This window comes from Delphinus delphis, chromosome 11, assembly GCF_949987515.2.
Source record: "Delphinus delphis chromosome 11, mDelDel1.2, whole genome shotgun sequence".
In the NCBI taxonomy this organism is placed as follows: Eukaryota; Metazoa; Chordata; class Mammalia; order Artiodactyla; family Delphinidae; genus Delphinus; species Delphinus delphis.
In genome coordinates this window covers 43,098,574-43,120,012 of record NC_082693.1, presented here as the reverse complement: position 1 = coordinate 43,120,012, position 21,439 = coordinate 43,098,574, and the positions used below count along the sequence as shown (strand labels likewise).

General features: G+C 43.7%; 3 protein-coding genes across 4 annotated transcripts in view; 2 read left to right on the top strand and 1 right to left on the bottom strand.

The window, feature by feature from the left end:
- The first annotated feature begins 455 nt into the window (after positions 1–455).
- NFE2 (nuclear factor, erythroid 2) lies at positions 456–3,041 on the top strand. Its single transcript, XM_060026257.1, has 2 exons — positions 456–603; positions 1,784–3,041. The coding sequence occupies exons 1-2, from the start codon at positions 490–492 to the stop codon at positions 2,783–2,785; spliced, it is 1,116 nt and encodes a 371-aa protein (XP_059882240.1). The 5' UTR covers positions 456–489; the 3' UTR covers positions 2,786–3,041.
- Positions 3,042–6,983: 3,942 nt separating this feature from the next.
- Positions 6,984–11,560, bottom strand: HNRNPA1 (heterogeneous nuclear ribonucleoprotein A1). Its single transcript, XM_060024911.2, is given in 12 exon segments — positions 6,984–7,696; positions 7,931–7,959; positions 7,962–7,996; positions 8,267–8,422; positions 8,960–9,109; positions 9,311–9,385; positions 9,640–9,732; positions 9,819–9,911; positions 10,009–10,219; positions 10,366–10,512; positions 10,780–10,896; positions 11,454–11,560. Coding segments are annotated over 12 exon segments (1,224 nt in total). The 5' UTR covers positions 11,469–11,560; the 3' UTR covers positions 6,984–7,593.
- Positions 11,561–11,966: 406 nt separating this feature from the next.
- Positions 11,967–21,439, top strand: part of CBX5 (chromobox 5) — a 35,310-nt gene continuing 25,837 nt past the window's right edge. The window contains exon 1 of one of the 2 annotated variants that reach the window (XM_060024910.1): positions 11,967–12,284. The gene's annotated coding sequence lies outside the window, so the exon portion shown is untranslated. The remainder of the gene's footprint in view (positions 12,285–21,439) is intronic. The other variant, XM_060024907.1, reaches the window with a different exon arrangement.

Here is a 21,439-nt window from a genome sequence, read left to right as displayed (position 1 = left end):
AAAAGACTGAGATCCTAAAAGTGAGGGCAGAGGAGGAGAGCAGGAGTGATCCCTGATGTTGCTGCAGGAAACAGGAAAAATAAAAAACACTGGATGATGTGACTTTTGTCCTGGCCAGTGATACAGTTTTGAGGAGTAAGAAGTAGGGGAAAGTGAAGGCATCTTGTCCGAAAAGAAGATAAAAACCTACTGTGCTCCCAAAGGAACTGCCTACAGCCATAGCGGGTGAGATACAGACAACACGGCAGAAAAAGGCTTTCTAGCTTCAGGAGTTTGTCCGATGATGAGTACAGCATGAATGGGGGTGGGGTAGGGCGGGGAATGAGGCATCTCCTTCCCTCAGGTGAAGCTGGAGGGAGCCTCTCCATGGAGGAGGACAAAATTGCTGACCTGTGGCAAGAGAGGCCCTAACTCCTGTTTCTCCTTTGACACAGACTGCTGGGACCATTTGGGCTTTCGGGACCTTGGACCAGGCCCTGGCCCAGTAGGATGCCCCCGTGTCCTCCCCAGCAGAGCAGGAACAGGGTGACACAGTTGCCCACTCTGGAGCTGGGTGAGATGGAATTGACTTGGCAAGAGATCATGTCCATCACTGAGCTGCAGGTGAGTGGGGTTAGGGGGCAGGGGTGGGGGGAGGGAAAAGCAGAGAAACAGGGAGTCTGGCTGGGACTGAGGCCGGGGGCTGGAGCAAGCAGAGCCCAGGGTCTCAAGATGGAAATGTTCCAGGCACTGTGAAAGGAAGGGCCTGGAGTCAGAGGGCGATCTGGATGGAAGACCAGAGCGTTGAGGGGGAGGGAGTGTGGATGAGCAGGAGATAGGAGTGGTGGGGAAGGAAGGATCTGATTGGGGGTGTAAGCTCTCTTGGCAGTCACTCTGCTTACGTCTCTCTGCCCCACCTCCTGTCCCGCCTTCCCTTCCTCACCTTCTTCTGTTCTGACCTCCTCCAATCCTGCCCATCTTCTTCCCTCACTTCCTCCCCCTGCCCTCAGCAGCCGGGGCGGGGCGGGGGTGGGGTCCCCTTTCCCTCAGGTAGCAGAGCTGTAGTTCTGACCTTGGGAAGGGGGGTCAGACTATGCCGGGGTCCTCTCCTCCTGCTAGTTGGACAAAGGGGTGTCTGTTGGCCTAACAATGATGCCTTTGTCCCCAGCTGGGCTGGAGCAGGGTGGCTCCCCGATGTGGGTTGGGGGCCCTTTTCCAGCACGTTCTCTCCTCCTCTCTGCACCTGGGCAGGGACAGAGGGACTGAAGGGGAGAGGGCAGAGCTTGTGCCGGCTCCCCAAGGTAACTCTCAGCCCCAGACCTGGCTCTGTGCCCACCCCGTTCTCTTCCCTGCCACCATGCCTGGGCCCTCAGGATCTGCCCTAAGCCCTCTTCCCACACAGCAGCTCCCTCTGCTGGGCACCCAGGGCATGGCCAGGGTCTGAACTTGACCCTTTGACCCTAGATAGTGGCAGCAGGAAAAGGGTTCCGAGGGTCATCCTGGAGACACTCCTTGTCTTCCTGAAGGAAATAAAGGGACATGAGCCATTTCAATACAGTAAGCACTTCTGAAGAGGAGGGGATTCCATAATTGTTGCGTGACTTCCCTTCTTGTTTAAGCCACTTTCCTCGTGAACGAACTGTATCACAACTTTGCCAGAAGCTTTCAACGATACTCAGCACCGTTCTCTTCCCTTGTGCTTATCTCACTGGGTCTTTCAGGGGACCCGGCTTGGTTCTGAGAGACAGCTGGTTTCTTCTCTTCCTCAGCCTGTCTCCAAACCTTTTGGTGTCTTTTCTTGCAGGGCCTAAACGCTCCAAGTGAGCCATCCTTCGAGCCGCCAGCCCCATACCCTGGGCCCCCGCCGCCTCCAAGTTACTGCCCCTGTTCAATCCACCCGGAGGCTGGCTTTCCCCTTTCTTCACCACCTTATGAGCTCCCAGCACCCACATCTCATGTCCCAGACCCCCCATACGCCTATGGCAACATGACCGTACCAGCCTCCAAGCCGCTGACCCTCTCGGGCCTGCTCAGTGAGCCCCTCCCAGACCCCTTGGCCCTCCTGGACATTGGGCTGTCAGCGGGGCCATCCAAGCCCCAGGAAGACCCAGAATCCGACTCAGGATTATCCCTCAACTACAGTGACGCTGAATCTCTTGAGCTGGAGGGGACGGAGGCTGGTCGGCGTCGCAGCGAGTACGTAGAGATGTACCCAGCGGAGTACCCCTACTCACTAATGCCCAACTCCTTGGCCCACCCCAACTATGCCTTGCCACCTGCCGAGACCCCCTTAGCCTTAGAGCCCTCCTCCGGCCCCGTGCGGGCCAAGCCCACTGCACGGGGGGAGGCGGGGAGTCGGGATGAGCGTCGAGCCCTGGCCATGAAGATCCCCTTCCCTACGGACAAGATCGTCAACTTGCCAGTAGATGACTTCAACGAGCTGTTGGCACGGTACCCGCTGACGGAGAGCCAGCTGGCACTAGTCCGGGACATCCGAAGGCGGGGCAAGAACAAGGTGGCCGCCCAGAACTGTCGCAAAAGAAAGCTGGAGACCATCGTGCAGCTGGAGCGGGAACTGGAGCGGCTGGGCAGTGAGCGGGAGCGCCTCCTCCGGGCCCGAGGCGAGGCCGACCGGACCCTGGAGGTCATGCGCCAACAGCTGACGGAGCTGTATCGTGACATTTTCCAGCACCTGCGGGATGAGGCAGGCAACAGCTACTCCCCTGAAGAGTATGCATTGCACCAGGCTGCTGATGGCGCCATCTTCCTGGTGCCCCGGGGGACCAAGATGGAGGCCACAGACTGAGCTGGCCGGAGGGTTGGGGCTGGTGATGGAGGTTTCCTTCATTCTCTTCTGATAAAGGTGCTCCCCAACCGTGAGGCCCAGAAGGAGCTGAGTTCTGTAGACCAGGAGGGACCACAGTGGGAAACCTGGCATTTGGAAGGTCCAAGGTGTGTTCAGTGAGGCTTGCCCGGAGGCGAGGACATGAGGGGAGGGCTGGAATCTCTCTTCCGTGATTCCGTTTCCCAGGTCTCCAATCTCTGGTCTGAGCTTTGGTATATAAAGCACTCTACAGAAACAGCTTTCCGCTGTGTCTTCCTTCTCGAGGGAGGGTGATGAAGGGGGTGCCCTCAGAGCTCACTGCCTGCTGGTGGCAGGGAGGTGGTTCTGCTGAGCTTGCTTCTTTCCCCTACGACTCTGTATGAGGACGTGTGGATACATGACGCTTGGGCCTGAGCAGTGTGATATCTACCACCTTCACTCCCCTTCTCAGAGCCAGGGGCCATGGGTGATTTGTGGAACCACACCTTCTCGGGTGGCCCCCTATTTATAGAGCTGGGATTGTTGCCAGAGCCGAGTAGACCCTCTGTGAGAGGTCCCTGAGTGTTAGGCCACTCCTTTTACCATCTTTGGGGCACTGGAATCCTAGAACGCCCACAGGCCGTTTTCCCCTCCTCATGCCTACTTCTACAGGACTCCCTCAGCCTGGGCCCTGATATGCCAGAGCTCTCTCAGAAGACTGAGTGAGCTGCTCTTGATTGCAATGAGAGAATTTGATTGGACACCCAAGTTTCAGGGGATTTCACACCCAGGTCTGGGTACCAAGTCTGCTCCACAGTGGAGCACAGTATGCATTTCAGTGAAATCTTCCATCTCCCTGGTTACATTAGATAGAAGTTACCCAATACTTGTTTCGGTGCCTCCGCCCCCCTTTCTAGATCCTTGAAGATCTAGGGCCTTTTATTAGTATATTTTTTCTTCGAACACGACTAAGTTTCAGAATTCTTAGCCACATGGATCAAAGCCCAGTCAAACCTCCTCCACACACCTTCATCTCCTTGCTTGGAATTGCGGTGGTTCCCACTCTTCCCAATCACTGAATTATATAAATTACATTTTGCTTCTTTACACTTCTATTCAATTTTACTAGCTCCATTTCAATAGAGAAACCTTACTTCCAAGTTCTGATATTCATTAGTTGAGACAAAAAAGCAGACAGAAGTGATCAAACTGGAATCTTCATGCCTACAGATTCAGGAAAAAAGTGGTCTCTAGGGAATGAAAACTTCCTAATAGATCTGAAGACAGTCCAACCTGTCAACTTTCCAAAAACCTGAACATGTGGGATCAAGTGGTAATGAGATTAGTTGTTCAATTTGACTAGTTTGCTTAAGGGATATCAGAATGAAGTTTTTCATTCTAACCAAACTCACAAAGATGGTTAATTCAGAGGCAAATTTAAACATTCATTCATTCAACCAATATTTACTGGGCACCCAATAAGCTGAGGTATCATTCTAGGCACTGGATGGTCAACAGGAGACACTTCCCATGGAGTACACCATAGCAGGCAAGACCCTCATACACATATTTAACAGTACCTAAGGCCAAAGACGGAAGGGTGGTCACAAGAATTTGAACAAGGTATTAATCTTCCTACAGGTTATTTGCTCATTTAAAAAACAGGGAATTTACTTTTAAGCAAACTGGTAGTCTCAGTTCTATCCCTCCAAACCATTGTTGTATGGACTTCCTTTACCTTCTTACCCTTGGCTCAATATTTTTGAAGCCTGAAATAGACCAATTAAATGTTCATTCACCCAAGATGAGATCCACTATGCCCCTCAGGAACTGAACAGATAAGCACAGTTTCAGAAGAGACTCAAACTCAACAGCTGGCCTTCACTACAACTCCATTTTCCCTTGCCAGGAGAGCTACAAAAAAGACCTGTTCAAGAGGAGCAGTAGCGAACAGCTCACTTCTGGGTCAAGATTTACTCCTGCAGTGAAATTAAACCAGTTCCTCTGATTTCACTAAACCATGGATGCTGATGGGACAAACTTTAAAAAATAGCAATACACAGCGTTAAAATCACTTCCAACAAACCCAGTACTTCCTCCATCTGAATTAACACGTGGCTATGCTTGAAACATGTATAATGCAGTTTTCTTTAAACAGCTTACAGTGACTACATGGAAACACTGCTAAGGAATGAGGGTAAAATTCTTCTGGTTTACCATTAACTCCTGCATTTCCCATTCTCAAACTTGACCTAGTAAAGAACATGCACTATCTCAAGTTATTTACCATAAACATCATGAAGACGACATAGAAAACAAGAACTAAAACCAAGTTAAATGCATTTTATTTTTAAAAAGTCCATTCACAAAACTGAATGATTAATTCAAGCTGCGCAGCAGCTAATGACTACTGCATGGCAGTGAAAATGAAGTGCACAGTGGCTCAGATAAAGGTCCTCATAAGGATGGTCCTGCAAAAAAGAAAAAAGCATATACATAAGCAGGTGAAAGATTCTACAACTACATCCATTCTCTTTACCGAGAATCCAATTGCTTTAATAGCTTTTTGCCAGCTACAGTCTGTTAGATAATAGAACAATAGATCTTACTTTTTTTAGTTCTGAGGCACAGCCTGGCATTTTACTTTAGGAATACTAAGCACTGTTACTTTATAAAAACCTACCTTTTAGCCATGAGCTTGAACTGGAATTTTGTTTAAGAGTTGCTAAGCCTGTGGTAGCACACTCCTCCCTAAAAAAGTAAACAGCCTTTAAGAACTAGCTTTTCTCAGAGACAAGGTCCATCTCAGGCTAAGCCCTCCCACCCCCCAACTAATGGTCCGCCCACCCTCCCACCAGCATTCTGGGGAAGATTCTAATATATTACTTTGAGCCATTGTTTTAAGTTAATAGGTCAAAAGATAGGAAATATAGAAATTAAAGGGTAAAAATGTATCACTGTAGAAGTAATTAAAGTGCTGACTTCCTTCAGTTGGGAGCCGCCAAGAGTAGGGTGTCAACTTAAGCAATTCATTTCCAGAAAAACCAAGTTCAGCTTAACTGGACTAGTTTTGGCTCAATATATTAAAGAAAATATAAGAGAAAGCTGGATTTTAGAGAGCTATATGGATGTAAGTAAAATCTGTTCTTACCTACCAGCATAGCAATAAAACCTTTTCTCCTGGTTCTGACTGCTAGTCCTAAGAGTCAGGTGTGCCTTACTCTTGTCTGCCTCCTTCCTTGCGATGGTCACTGAAACTTCACTCCCTCCTAGCTTTCATGGAGCGTGCCGTGGCCTGCCCCTGGCTTATCTGTACTCCACATACCACAAGTGTCTACTCTCAGCTGTAGAGTGTCTGACCTCGGAGCCATTCGCGCTATACTTGCTAGCAGTTCCTAGTAGCTGAACATCTCTCCTGGATCTTTAAAGGCATTGTCACGAATCCTGAGGTATCTGCAAACTCCCTCAATAGTTAAGGTTCCACCTGCCATTGCAAACTCAGCCAGTATCAAGCCCATGGAACTATTACCCACACTTTCCCACCCACCTCCACCTCCCACCCAACCCCACCCAACCCCCTCCCCAAACTTCCAAGTAACACACCCATGGGATGGAATACACAGTCCTAGTGATAAACAAATCTCTATTCTACTAAGTACAATGGCACTGAAATTAAGGGTACCAAAGGGAGGGCTCAAAGGAAGCTATGTACAAATAACAATGATTGGATATTAAGTAAACTGTTATAAAGGTTTAGAAGTCATTTTCTATACAACCAACATTTAGAATGTTTGTGTCATCTTGTGCCGTATTTAAAGGAAAACTGCAGTTAGCATGAATTAAAGTAAATAACATGGCTCCTCACCATACCCAATTTTTATCTCCATACAGATAATTACTAGTGTCAATCCAGAAACCTATATATACCCACCCAACCGGAACAAAAACTGCAGTTTTCCTTTAATGTAAACCTGTTTTTGTGTTAAGAGTAAATTCCTTACTGATACTGGTCAGTTTAAAAAGGTCTCCCCAAAACTTCTAATTTGTGGATTTATGGGGTGGCATTAGCCAGCATCTGGTTTCTATTCCCTGGCAGAGTTTTGAACTTGAACTGTGATAGAAGCATTCAACATTATCAGGGGTAGTGGGTAGGGAAGGTCCAAAGCTCTGCCAGTCCCAAATCCATACAGTTGTCATTCCATTCAAGAGGGTATTAAATTGTTTATTTATTACACATGATAATGGATGATACACAAGCTTCATTCCCATCTATATCTGGTACCATAATCCAATTTAGATATATTGCATAGGATGTGCCAACAATCATATATTAATAATCAAAAAACTCCATGACTTGGCTTGGGTGACCCTTTTTCACGGTGAACTCCAAGGTCACAACGCAGTAACTGTCAGTTCAACTACACCAAGGTTTCAGAAGACAGTAGCTTCTCCACCAAAGCAGGTTGTAAATAAATTTTGAATGGAACCTGGCATCACCCTGAAGGAATACTAACTTCACACTGTTGGGGTGGTTTACCAAAATGGCTTCAGAGTAGACTAACTTTACACAGCACATTTAAAAAAAAGACACATTTATTCAGCGTCACGATCAGACTATTACATTTAGCAATCAACAGCATGGGTGCAAAAAAAAAAAAAAATCTACATTAAAACCCTTTGTTGGAATGCTTTACACTTTCCACAGAACAGAAACTAAAATAACCTGTTATACAATTAGTCACAAATACAGTCCTCGAGTTTTTTTGCCCATACACATGAGTATTGTCTAAAACATGTCTTCTTTGTAGCAGCTAGGCCCTGCCACCACTGTGCTTGGCTGAGTTCACAAATCTGTTGTAACCTGTAGCTTCCCTGTCACTTCTCTGGCTCTCCTCTCCTGCTAAGCTTTGTTTCCTGTTGAACAATATGGAATAAAGTTGTTAATCTAAACATATTAAGACTCAAGGCTACAATCCAATAGCAAGTTGTTTCCCACAAATTTTGCTGATCTGAATATTAACTTAATATCCACAATTTTACTGTAATTATAATGTTAACTATGTTTCACTGCTCAGCTACATTAGGGTTACTGTGTTCATTATCAATTACAAGAAAATTAAGTGAAAACAAAAAAAGCTGTTCACTTACCTGGCAGTAATCAAAACCTTCTGCCACTGCCATAGCTACTGCTGCTGCTGGAACCACCATAGCCACCTAAGAACAAATTTGTTCCCTTAAGCTTTAGGAGTATGAATAATAACGGTAATACTTTTTATATTTGGGGCTTTCATATTTGTATTATATAAGTTCAAATTCACAAGTTTGGGCTCACATGATTTTCCTAACTGAACTACAAGTTACCAGTCACTTAAAATTTCCTCAAGATTTTAAATTGTCAGTTTTCCTGCACCTGCCCTGCCTAAAGGTCTAATATTTTCCTCAACGGTACTAGTTTAGCCCTCCCATACCACATATACACCATACCTTGGTTTCGGGGTTTGGCAAAGTATTGGCCTCCACCACCATAGGGGCCAGAACTTCTGCCTCCAAAGTTTCCTCCTTTCATGGGTCCAAAATTTGAAGACTGATTGTTGTAACTGCCAAAATCGTTGTAGCTTCCACCACCTCCAAAATTGCTTCCTAAGAATGGAAAAGAGGACCTTTATCTGTTACTCGGGGAAAATGATAAATTCTGGTGTTCAAAGTAAAAAAGTTGCTTGATCTGCCTTGCTCCCAAAACTGGTGGCTCCAATGTTTATCTTTGTATTTTATCCCTCCTGGGCAAGGCATTCAGTTGAATAATCCAATAATTAAAAAAAATTTACCCAACTCACGACGGTATAGCAAATAATATATTCTCTTGCCTTGAAGACCTTTACCCATTCAGGGGCACAGCAAACACATGCTGGATACGTCAACAAAGTGCCTAAGACCCCAAGAGTTAAGACACTAAATCCTGCTAGAATCTAATCTAATTCCAACTGAAGACACCACTATCCACTTATCCATCTATCTATTTGGGAGTGAGGCGGCCCCAGCTTAAAGCTAGGAGGAGGTAGCATTGCAAGCCCGTTAATTAAAAAAGTACCATGCAGCGTAACACACAAAAGCATCAAGTCCCCATACTAAAAGGCTAATCTAGCTATTGCACCAGTACTTGGATCACTGGATACCTACCACTACCACCGCCAAAGCCGCCTCCGCCTCCTCCGTTGTTATAGCTGTCACTCCCGCCATAGCCACTGCCCTGGTTTCCATAACCCTGTCCACCACTTCCATAGCCTCTGCTTCCTCCAGAGTAACCAGGGCCGCCTCCTCCATAACCACCTACAAGAATACAATTCTTCTCAATAAGACAAAAGTATTCAACAGTCATTCTGTGATAGCATGACAGCTAAAGGCCTGCTCACAACATGCTATTAGGTCAGAATTGAGCTTATCATGCACTAGACTTTTAATCTCTATTAGCCTATTCTAAAGGTTGCCAAAACTTTTAATCTGTGGTTCCTTAAATAAAACAAAACTTACCATCATTACCGAATCCATTATAGCCATCCCCACTGCCACCATATCCACCACCACCGCGGCTGCCACCAAAGCCACCTGGAGAAAAGCAGAATTAAAACAAACAAACAAAAACCAGGTTTGAAGTATGTGGATCGCATACAAGTCACCCCCTTCTAAGTCTAAATTTTAGGAAGCGTTAAATCAGTAAATTATTTCCGTATGCAAGACTAACTACCGGTTAGTGAGAAGCCAGACCTACATCTGGATTAAAATGTAACTTCGGATAAGACATCTGGGGGTAATTATAATTTTACCATTAACTCTCATTAGTAAACTATAACCACACAAACCTCGACCGCTGAAGTTTCCTCCACGACCAAAGTTGTCATTCCCACCAAAACCACCTCCACGACCACCACCAAAGTTTCCAGAACCACTTCGACCTGAAGAGACGAGTTTTAAGTGTTAGGCTGTACAAATTGGAATTGCTCAAAATTATGTTTAAGGTTTAATTAAGTAACAAACTGACCTCTTTGGCTGGATGAAGCACTAGCCATCTCTTGCTTAGATAGGGCTTTCCTTACTTCACAGTTGTGGCCATTCACAGTGTGGTATTTCTGAACTGAAAAAATTTGGAGATAAAGAAAACACCAACACAGCATTTAGAATAGAGCATGGATTTCAAAACCCTTAGCAAATGCCAGCCACCCGATACTTACTGACAATCTTGTCTACAGAGTCATGATCATCAAAGGTTACAAAAGCAAAGCCTCTCTTTTTGCCACTGCCTCGGTCAGTCATGATTTCAATCACTTCAATTTTCCCATACTGTTCAAAATAATCTCTTAGATGATGTTCTTCAGTGTCTTCTTTAATGCCACCAACAAAAATCTTTTTCACAGTTAAGTGGGCACCAGGTCTTTGAGAATCCTAACACGAAAAAAATTAAGTTAACTTCTATTAACAAAACCTATCCCCAAGTTAAGAATTTTAAGTTTGTTACACCCCTAAATGTTAAGTCCCCCTAGTGGCACACTTCCAAATGACTAAAGGAAGGGGGGGGGAAGATCACTTACTTCTCTTGAGACGGCCCTCTTTGGTTCCACAACTCTTCCATCCACCTTGTGTGGCCTTGCATTCATGGCCGCATCCACCTCCTCCACAGTGGCATATGTGACAAACCCGAAGCCTCTGGAGCGTTTGGTGTTTGGATCCCTCATTACCTTTAATGTTTAATACGTGGTAAGCCCCCAGAAGCTATTGCCTTTTCTACCTTAAGTAAGGCAGTAGGAGACTTTATACCAACCCTTTGTCTGAAGCCCTTCAATTTCCCACTAACCATCTAAAGCTAATCAATTGGGAGCTTTTTAATCAGTTAAAGCCACACCTTACTTGAAACTATAATCCCATTAACATTCAGACGGTAATACAGCAAGCTAAGCCAAAGAAATCAACGAGTTCTACGGTCCTTTGTCTCTTTCAAGTCTTACCACACAATCTGTGAGCGTTCCCCACTGCTCAAAATGGCTCCTCAGACTCTCATCGGTTGTTTCAAAGCTCAAACCTCCGATGAAGAGCTTCCGCAGCTGTTCGGGCTCTTTGGGTGACTATGAGTAGGGGGAAAAAAAGCGGTAAGTGGGGCTATAACGCAAAACACCTTCCAGCTACAAGAACCAAAACTAAAACTAGATAGCAACGTACGAAACACTTTATTGTTCCTTCTGGTCGCAGCAAGCCACGTGCTTCTCCGCACTGGGGGAGGTTTGTTGGGTGCTGGGTGGGCCGGGAGGCGCCGAGCGCATGCGTCCCTCACTCCCTTCGACGCACGCGCAACAAAAGGACTAGGAGGGAGGAGTACATCGCCAATATCGACTATAAATGCTCTTTAAGAAAGTCGCCCACTGAGACAAGGTAAAAAAACATATTGAATGTACTTAAGAGTTTTGCAAGGTGGACCGAGCCTGCGTGATAGCTAAGGGTTGCAGGACGGCAGCCTCATGGCGAAGAGGACAAAATGGCGACCTCAACTTAGGGAGGGGTAGGCCCTGGCAGAGACCGAAGAACTACTGAACCGGCTGGGGCAAGCAGCCAAACCAGGCCGAACCCTACTGAACTCAGGAAGGCGCGAAAAAGAAAATTTAGGTGGAGAGAGCGTCCTACTCACCTCTGACTTAGACATAACGGCAGTGGAGGGTGGGGGGAGACGTCAACGATGCTTACTCGGCGGCGTCCACGAGCAGAAAGAAGTAAGCTACCGAACGTATCTGCCAGCCTACCTTCGGCCTCGCTCTTTTATCCCGCCTCCTCGCTTTCAGCATTGGTAGACTCCGCCCCTGAGTAGCTCTGATTGGATATTTGAAATTGCTCCCCCCCTACTATTGGTCTCTGGTACTGCAGTGCTGTGTAACGTCATCCGTTTGGGCGTTCTACGCAGTCTCCACCCCTCGGGGGGGGGGTCTATGGGTTCCCGAGTAATAATTATTAACTAGTCTGATAGGCTAGTCAACCAATCATTCATGTTTGAATGCACTTAGGTTATTTAGGTAACTTTTTAATTCTCTACGTTACGAATTTTACGTTCAGCTCATCTGTCAAACCATGATTGATACTATGAATCAGAAAAGTAGTTAGCATGTAACAATTTTTTTTTTTTTGGCAGCGACTGCCTGCTGAGCGCATGTGTAGTAAAATGGCGAGTTTACGCAGGCGCGTTAAGAAGTTCCGCCTGGCGCTTGGAACACGTGAAATGGCGGGCAGGAGACAGCGGCGAACCTAAGGCGCCTGCGTAGTGGCGGGAGTTGGGCCCCTTTTTGCGCAGGCGTAATGGGCGGGGAAAGGGTCCAGTCCCAGGATTGGTCGCGCAGGCGCAGGGAAGGATCCGTTTTGGCGGGCGGTTGGCGTTACGCAGAACGCGGCGGCAGCGGCGGCCTGTGGTCCGGCCTCACCACCGAGGAACAGGGGAGACGTTAGCGTGAGTGATCGGTCTCGATCCCGGGTAAGTGGCGGACAGTCTTGCCTACGCATACGAGGTCTTGAACCGACTCCAGTTGGCCCCGTTATTGTGTGAAATGAATGGACCGCGGGGTGGGGGCTCGTGAAGGGGGAGCGGTGGGTCCACCCAACCAATGGAAGAACAGGGGCGGGATGTTTTATTCCCGTAGTTTCTGTGGAGCTTTGCAGCCGAAGAGTTTGACTGGCGAGTGAATAGGCCAATTGGATCCTCCTTTAGCAGCCGACTGACCGGTCCTTGGGCCATCGGTATGTGGGAGGCGGGCTTTCTCTTCCTGAGCAGCGGCTCACTGAGCCAATGAGCACGAAGCGCGCGGTAGGTTGGGCTCCTCCAAGAGGCAGCGGTTTGACTCCAATGGGGGATGCGGCAGTCGGGCGGTTAAATGGATGGACCAAATCTGGAGCCAGTAGGCGGACAGCTTACGGAAAGCGCTCGGTCTGGCCGTCCAATCAGCGCTCCAAAAGAGGGAGGTCTTAGATTTGGGGATGCAAGGATGGGGAGTCACTGCCTGCGATGGCGCGAGGGGGTGGGTATTTTATTCACAATGACTTGAACGAAGCCTTTGGGTCTCTAGGCCACACACTTCTCTGGTAGGGAACCTGTAAGTTTGCTCCTATAGTTCTCGAGTTTGGCTTTATTTCCCCATGTAGGTACATCCCACCATCCAGCAATGTTTAGGTTTTGCGGGGGGGCAACAAGGGAGGTCTTTTGACTTTGAGAACTCGCTTCTTTAGGAAGACGGACTTGAAATGTTACAGCGAATAGGATAAATCTCTTTGTATTGTTGTGGAAAGGTACCGAAGAAAAATCAACATAATTGTAATAATGCATATTTTCACGGACAAAGAGATTTGTAAATCCACAGAAAAAGTTTTGGAAAGCTACATACCAAAGCGTGTTACCTCTAGGGATACAGTGGGATGGAGACAGGTCCGATTTCCAATGTTTAAATCTTTTCAGGGATAATAATTTGTGATTCAAGTTAAATTTAAAAGCCAATTGTTTTTGTGTTTTCAGTTATAAGCAAGTACTTCTCAACACCTCCTTACACCTCAAAAAAGTTCTATTTTTCAGTTAAGAACTAAGGTGATCCTCTGTTTAAAAATACAAATTTAAAAAAGGTAGCTTTTTTTGAGTACTTAGTATTGATACCTGCTAGGCATTATGCTAAATGCTTTGCAAGTATTGTCCATGTCCCCAGTGCCTTTATCTTAGGCTCTTCTCTGTGGAACTTTTCTCTCCATATATATCTCTTTCTTTACACCATTACAGATCTCCTAAGCCCTTTCTGCTGTTCTATTGAGGATATCTGGATTTGGATAAAAAGGAAGTTGCTTAAGGAGGATGATACTTAGGGTGTTGGAGACAGGAGGACACATTCATCACCTGGGTTATATTTTTGCCTTTTGATTATATTTCCTTCAAAGTATTTTATATGCAGTTCATATCTTGTTAGTAATGCCCATTCGTATCAGTCGAGTGTATTTTAGTAAAACAGAAATTTTCATTGCATATTGGCTATATCAGAGTCTATACTGTACTAATATTTACTGATTTATTTAGTGTCAAGGGAAAAATGTTTAAATACTGTAATAAGTTCAAATACATATGAAGTTCTCTTATGAGTAGAGACCTTTCTGACATTGTACAAAAGGAAGATGATTTTAGATGAGCTTATCGTGAACCAGAGGAGAGATTTTCGTGTTCTCTGGCACTTGCAAAAGGAAAACCTATTTTGTATTTGCTTCTAAACTATTCGTAGGTATGCTAATAATGCAGCTACTTAGTTTATAAGAACTAAAGTGAAATAGATTAAGGGTATCTGTCCCTAATTTATTTAGGTCTGAAAGGAATACAATCTTGATCTACTACAGGGTTTCTCAAGCTCAGCACTATTGATATTTTGAGCCTGATAAATGCATCTCACCTCCCCCCACACCGCCACTTGTGACAATCAAAATGTCACCAAATGTCCTGGGAGGGAGGGGTGCAAAATCTCCACTTGAAAACCATTGACTGAAATGACAGATGGTAGAGTTGATTATCTTGACAAAATCTTTTATTTTGCCAATTGGAATTTAGAGGGAGAAGATGGGTGAAGTGTTCAGGAAGTGTCCTTTGGTAAATGGATCACTAAATCCTCATGATTATGTCTTCAGATATAGCATGATCATTGTTTGATTGGATAAAAGGAAAATTTCATTAAGGTTTTTGCCATTTCTTGCAGTTTGAACGTTGATTACATCTTGTGTTTGTTTGGCTTCCTAAAATAATGGCAAATATGTTTTTGAAGAAGGTAGACTTTGCTTCAGGTGCTTATTACATTCTCATTTGACTTAATCCTGTTTCCTTTAAAGTTTCATTATGCAAATAAATGTGCAAAGCACTCTGACATTTTCTTTTTTTTTAATAAAATTTATTTTATTTATTTATTTTTGGCTGTGTTGGGTCTTTGTTGCTGCACGTGGGCTTTCTGTAGTTGCGGTGAGCGGAGGCTACTCTTCCGTTGCAGTGCGTGGGCTTCTCATTGTGGGGGCTTTTCTTGTCGCGGAGCATGAGCTCTAGGCACGCAGGCTTCAGTAGTTGTGGCTCATGGGCTTTAGAGCACAGGCTCAGTAGTTGTGGAGCACGGGCTTAGTTGCTCTGGGCATGTGGGATCTTCCCGGACCAGGGATTGAACCCATGTCCCCTGCATAGGCAGGCGGATTCTCAACCACTGCGCCACCAGGGAAGCCCCTCTCTGACATTTTCTCATCTATATTCCTCTATTTCATTTTCTTAAAAACACAGGTCGATTTCTGCTGATCTGATTTTTCAGCTGTGTAGAGACTTGTACACTGGGGGAAAAGAAATACTGACTGGAAAATAGGTAACCAAATCATGCCACCCTAGATTACTCCGAGTAGATTCATCTCATTTCCAGCCCCACCTACTTGGCTGTAATCAGTGACCCCTTATTTGATGTTTTTAATGGTATATTTTAATCTGAAAAATTTCAGGACTTGAAGCTAGACTTTTTGGTTTACTGTGGTGTGCAAATAAAAGTTGTTTGTTTTATTGTAACTTCCCTTACAGTGTCACAGTTAATAGGTCTGATAAACATTTCTTTCTGGTGGGTAATTTTTCATTGAAATTCTGAGACTATCACATTGAAAATCCTAAGTTTAGACTTATTTCTTGCCTTTGGAGAACTTGGTTTGGTTGTTAATTTGTTCCTCTCTGTTAACAATATAAAATGCTGAGCCTTTGTTACAAAAATTAAATTTCAGGCACTTGCACTTAGAATTTAGAAGCATCTTATTGCATCCAAACATGAAATATTATTCACTAAAAGGGAAAATAACACATCTTCGCTGGTCTGTCTGAAATACAGTAAGTAGAAAGCTTCTGTCTGGGCAGGAGGTGAGCAAGATGATAACTGGGGAAAGAGAAAGAAAGAACATACCTCTGAAGTGACTGGATTTTTATATTATCTAGGGAAGTTCTGGTGATTTTCACTGCCCTTGACAGTACCTCTGGAAAAGAGAGAAAGGTATCCAGGGTACAAAGGTTTCCAAGGAAGACTACTATTTTTTGCTTTTATCAAGGTATTTTATTCTACCATATAGCATGATTTATATATCTTATTGAAATAGCCCATTTAACATCCCCTGGTAAAGCATTTTTTCTTGTCCTTTTACTTGGTCTATTTTTATTTCCGTTTACCTTATGTGAAACTGGGCCTAAATGCTCTGGATGTTGATTTAAAAAGCAATAAATTACAGTGTGAGATATCACAACTGACTTAGTATGGCTGATATTTACACATTGTTATCTATGAACTTGGACTCTGGGCAGTTGTCTTTTTTTCCCTGACATAAACTTTGATTTTCCTTCCCTCCTTGTAGAGGATGGCTTTAGCTGATCATCGTACTAATGGGAAGGAGTCCAGGTCATCCTGAGAAGAGTTGGCTTGTGCAGAGTCCAGGACGCAGATTTGTTGGATTTCTGTAAGCCACTCGAAGCCACGTGTTCTTTTCTGATGACAACTTTACACTTGTGTTGGCAGAACACCCACAGTGACAACTGTTGCCCATGTTTAGTCTGTTCGGGAGCTCTACCAGATAGCATGTTTGGGGGAAGACCTACACTGTTCTTGTTGGAAGCTGTGTAAATATTAGATCTTTCTGAATTTATCTTCTCACATCTGCCATAATTTTAGATAAATTGCATCCTGTGATTGCCTCAACTTACCCTTTGAAATGAAAGATTAAAGCGTTTAGGCATTCTTTGGGTCATTTAAAGCACAATTCTTTTTGTATCAGTAATTGGTTTTATATATGTCTGGTTTATGATTTTTAAAATTTTATTTCCCCTGTGTCTTGGTTTCCTGTGGCTGCAATTACCACAAACCTGGTGGCTTCAAACAACAGGAATTTATTCTCTCACAATTCTGGAGGCCAGAAGTCTGCAATCAAGGTGTTGAGCCCATTCCGGAGGCCCTAGGGGAGAGTCCCTTTCTTGCCTTTCCAGCCTCTGGTGGTTGTCAGTTTTCTTTGGCTTATGGCCTCATCTCTCCCTGCTCTGTCTTCATGTTGCCTTCTCTGCGTGTCTGTCTCAGAACTCCTGCCTCTCTTAAAAAGATACATGTGATTGCACTTAAGGCCCACTGATAATCCAGGATAAATTTCTCCTTTCACATCTTTAAATCACATCTTTTGCCATGTAAAGTAATATTCACAGGTTTGAGGGATTAGGTCATGGATAACTTTTGGAGGGCCATCATTCAGACTGTTATACCCTGGTTCTCTAACTCCTATCCAAATAAATTTTACCTAATTCAAAAAGGAAAGGTTATTTTTAAAAATGAGGGGCAGCTGGGGGGCGGGGGAAGGCTCAGGAGACCCAAGTGAGCCAATTGCCCTCTTCAGTCCTTAGTTTCTTTTTTTTTTCTTTTTTTTTCTTTTTTTGGCTGTGTTGGGTCTTTGTTGCTGCACATGGGCTTTCTCTAGTTGTGAGCGGGGGCTACTCTGTTGCGGTGCGTGGGCTTCTCATTGCGGTGGCTTCTCGTTCCGGTGTGCAGGCTTCAGTACTTGTGGCTCGCAGGCTCTAGAGCGCAGGCTCAGTAGTTGTGGCGCATGGGCTTAGACGCTCTGTGGCATGTGGGATCTTCCCGGACCAGGGCTCAAACCCGAGTCCCCTGCATTGGCAGGTGGATTCTTAACCACTGTGCCACCAGGGAAGTCCCAGTCCTTAGTTTCTTACATGGAAGAAATTGGATAGGTGAGAACTAATAGCCTTCTGGACCTAGGACTTTTATGAAGTGACTCCTAAATTGTCTTGGAGTTTATTTTTGAAGTTAATTTTAAATGCAAATCAAGAACTCATTCTTATATTTTGGGCCAATGTAGTCCACTGGTGGTTTTGCCTAGGACTTGAGGGACAGAAGACTTCGTTGGCTGCTTGTCAACTTCTCAGGATGTTAACGCAGGATGACAAACTGTACTTGTTAATTGTGTGTGATTTTCTAAAAAGAATGTAATGGACTAGCTGGGCCACTTTTCACTCTTTCTAATGAGGCTGTGGACTGTGTAGTCTGGATTTCCTATCCAGTAAGAATAGTTCATCAAATTTAAACACTTACAATCAATTATACCTCAATTTAAAATTATTTTTAAAGAGAGGGGAGTAAGCAGAATTTTAAGAAAAGAAAATAGCACTGACAGATTTTTCTAACTGAAAATAGGTCATGGACCTAGTTTTAAAATTTTTCACATGCAGTCCTTTTTTTTTTTTTAAACCAATTGGCATGCCGGATCTTAGTTTCCTGACCAGGGATCGAACCCGTGCCCCCTGCAGTGGAAGTGCGGATTCTTAACCACTGGACCACCAGGGAAGTCCCAACATGCAGTCTTATTCTTTAGACTTACTAAGTGCCTGTTCCATTGTGTTTCATTGCTAGGAAGGACACCAGAAAGCATAGGATTGAGATGGTGTCACTGAAAGGACTACTTTAAGATCAAGTTTCATAACACACTCATTATTTATTTCTTCCATGGAGAGGAGGAATCAAATTGAATTCAAGTATTTCTCTGATTGTAATCTACAATTCTTAGAATAAAGCAAGTTCATATCTGAGCCAGCAGGCATAATTATGTTGGAATAAAATGCCCTCTGCTAAAGAGATCAGCCAATAGGCTGGGAAATCTATCTTAAGTTTGGTTTCTGAGGCAAATCCTTGTGCCTTGTTTCTCATCCCTAAATTAGTAAGGCTCACTTACTACCTCACAGGGAGTTGTGGAGGGTAATATACTGCTAATTTGTTCAGTATTTCACAATAAATTATGTCTAGGAATCTGATGAAACATAGGCAAACCTCATATGTGTAGTTAGAGACAAGCATAGGTGAAACTTACAGATAGTAAGCAAATTCATTAAAGTTATTTTTAACATCCAACATTTTACCTTCTGTTTCCTGTATATTCTCGAGTGTTTTCTTGTTCTTTTTCCGTAATAGACATGAGGTAGGTAGGGCAAATAGCTAACACTAGGTTAGATGATAAAAGGATCAACTCATCAAGAGGACACAATAAAAAAAAAAAAGAGGACACAATAATTCTACACAACTAATAATAAGTGTCAAAGTACAAGAAAGAAAAAAACAATAGAACTAAATAATAGACATCTGCAATTATGCTGGAGACTTCAACACCCTCTTTTAATTAAAAAAACAATAGAACGGAAATAGTAGATATCTGCAATTATATTGAAGATTTCAACACTCCTTTTCAGTAATTAATAGAACAAGTAGACAGAAAGTCAGTACGGAATAGACTTGAACAACACTATCAACCAGGCTGATGTAATTGACATTCATAGGATATTCCATCCAACAGTAGCAGAATACACATTTTTTTTCAAGTGCACGGGAACATTTACCAAGACAGACCATCTTCTGTCATAAAACAAATCTCAAAATTAAAAGGATTTGATCATACAAGTATGTTTTCTGGCCATAATGGAATTAAATTAGAAATCAGTAACTGAAAGACATCTGGAAGATCCCCAGATATTTGAACTAAACACACTTCTAAGTAAACCATGGATCAAAGAAGAGATCACACACAGAAAATTAGAAAATACTTTGAACTGAATAAAAATGATAACGTCAAAAAAAAATGATAACGTCAAAATTTGTGGATATAGCCAAGGCAGTGCTTAGATGAAAATTTATAGTATTAAATGCTTTAATTAAAAAGGCAGAAAGATCTAGAGTCTGTTTCTATCTTAAGAACCTAGAAAAAGAAGGGATAAGAGTGATGGTGTTTACTACTTGTAACAAGTAGTAAATAACCCTAAAGACCTAATGCATGGTATAGTGAATATGGACAATAATGTTGTACTGCAGTTATGTAACATAAATATCACTACATTGTCCACCATATTACAATACACAAATGTATCAAAGTAACATACTCTATACCTTAAACTTACAGTGTTACGTGTCAAATTTATTGAATTAAAAAAAGAAGAAGCAAATTAAGCCCAAAGTAAGCAGAAGAAAGGAAGTAGTGAAGGTAAAAGCAGTAAGTAGTTGATGAAGTATAAGAAAAACCAGTAGAGAAAAATCAATGAAACTGAAAGTTGGTTTTTTGAGATGATAAATAAAATTAACGAGCAAGTCTGATCAGGGGAAAACGTCACAAATTACTAATATCAGGAATAAGAGAAGGGCTATCACTACTGATCCTGCAGACAGTGGAAGGGTAATAAGGGAGTATTATGAACAACTATGCCAATACATTCAATGTCTAAGGTAAAATGAATGGCTTCCTTGAAAGACAAACTACCAAAGCTCACTTCAGAAAAAATTCAGAACCTCACTAGCCCTATGTGTATCAAGGATAATGGAATTTGTAGTTAACACCCTCCCCACAAAGAAAACTCCAGGTCTAGATGGCTTCACAGTTGAATTTCCCAACTTCTACGGAAGAAATAATATCAAATTCTACACAAACTGTTCCAGAAAATAGAAGAGGAGGAAACACCAACGTGTTCATTATTTTTAACTACGTGTTCATTATTTTTAACTTCATCTACTATTAACTTCCCTGCTTTTTATATATATTTTTAAAATAAATTTATTTATTTATTTATGGCTGTGTTGGGTCTTCGTTGCTGCACGCGGGCTTTTCTCTCTAGTTGCGGCGAGCGGGGACTACTCTTCGTTGCGGTGCACGGGCTTCTCATTGCGGTGGCTTCTCTTGCTGCAGAGCATGGGTTCTAGGGTGCACGGGATTCAGTAGTTGTGGCTCACAGGCTCTAGAGCGCAGGCTCAGTAGTTGTGGTGCATGGGCTTAGTTGCTCCGCGGCATGTGGGATCTTCCCGGAGCAGGGCTCGAACCTGGGTCCCCTGCATTGGCAGGCGGATTCTTAACCACTGCACCACCAGGGAAGCCCCTGCTTTATATTTTTAAAAGTATTTAGTTTTTTTACCCCCACAGCAGACCTATGAGATAAGTAGGGCAAATAGCTAGCACCCTTAAAGTTAAGTGAACTGTCCAGTTCAACCTTTCAGTGATCTAGTTGGGATAGGACCCACATCTCCTTATTCCTAGTCCTGATATTGCCACTGTTAACTAGTTACCCCTTTAGTAGCTTTTTTGTAATAACCTTTGGGGATGGTGCTAACCAGTGCTGACTTAACTAAGGAGAATCTTAAAATCCTTAGTCCTTAAGTTGAAGACTGGGCTAGGCTCACTGCTTATGCAATGCTTGACACCTATTTGGCCCTCAATAAATGTCCCATAACCAATTTTAGAGCAAGGATCAGTATTACTGTATCATCCTTTTGGCATCGGATCTAAATTGGGATGATGGTTGGAAGCTAGACAAAAAGAGAGAAACATCTTATTTGGCATAAGCAATGTGTCAGAGTGCTCAGTGGAAGAGCTGGGTGGTCTGAGATTGGCCATCCCTTTAGCTGTTTATCTGATGGCCTTTCTTTGCATTTAACTATCAAGATATCTGAAGTGTAGAGCACACTTTTATGATATTGTGGCATAGTAACTCACACTTAAATGTCAATAGAGACGCTTGCAGAGACGTACAAGGTTCAATAATTTCTGGTGTAGGTTTGTTTCTCCTGTCACCACCCATTA

Bases quoted from the DNA above. Each gene is read 5' to 3' on its own strand.
- NFE2 (XM_060026257.1), top strand. From the start codon at position 490: ATGCCCCCGTGTCCTCCCCAGCAGAGCAGGAACAGGGTGACACAGTTG. The intron at 604-1,783 runs GTGAGTGGGGTT...CTTTTCTTGCAG, and splicing joins TGTCCATCACTGAGCTGCAG to GGCCTAAACGCTCCAAGTGA.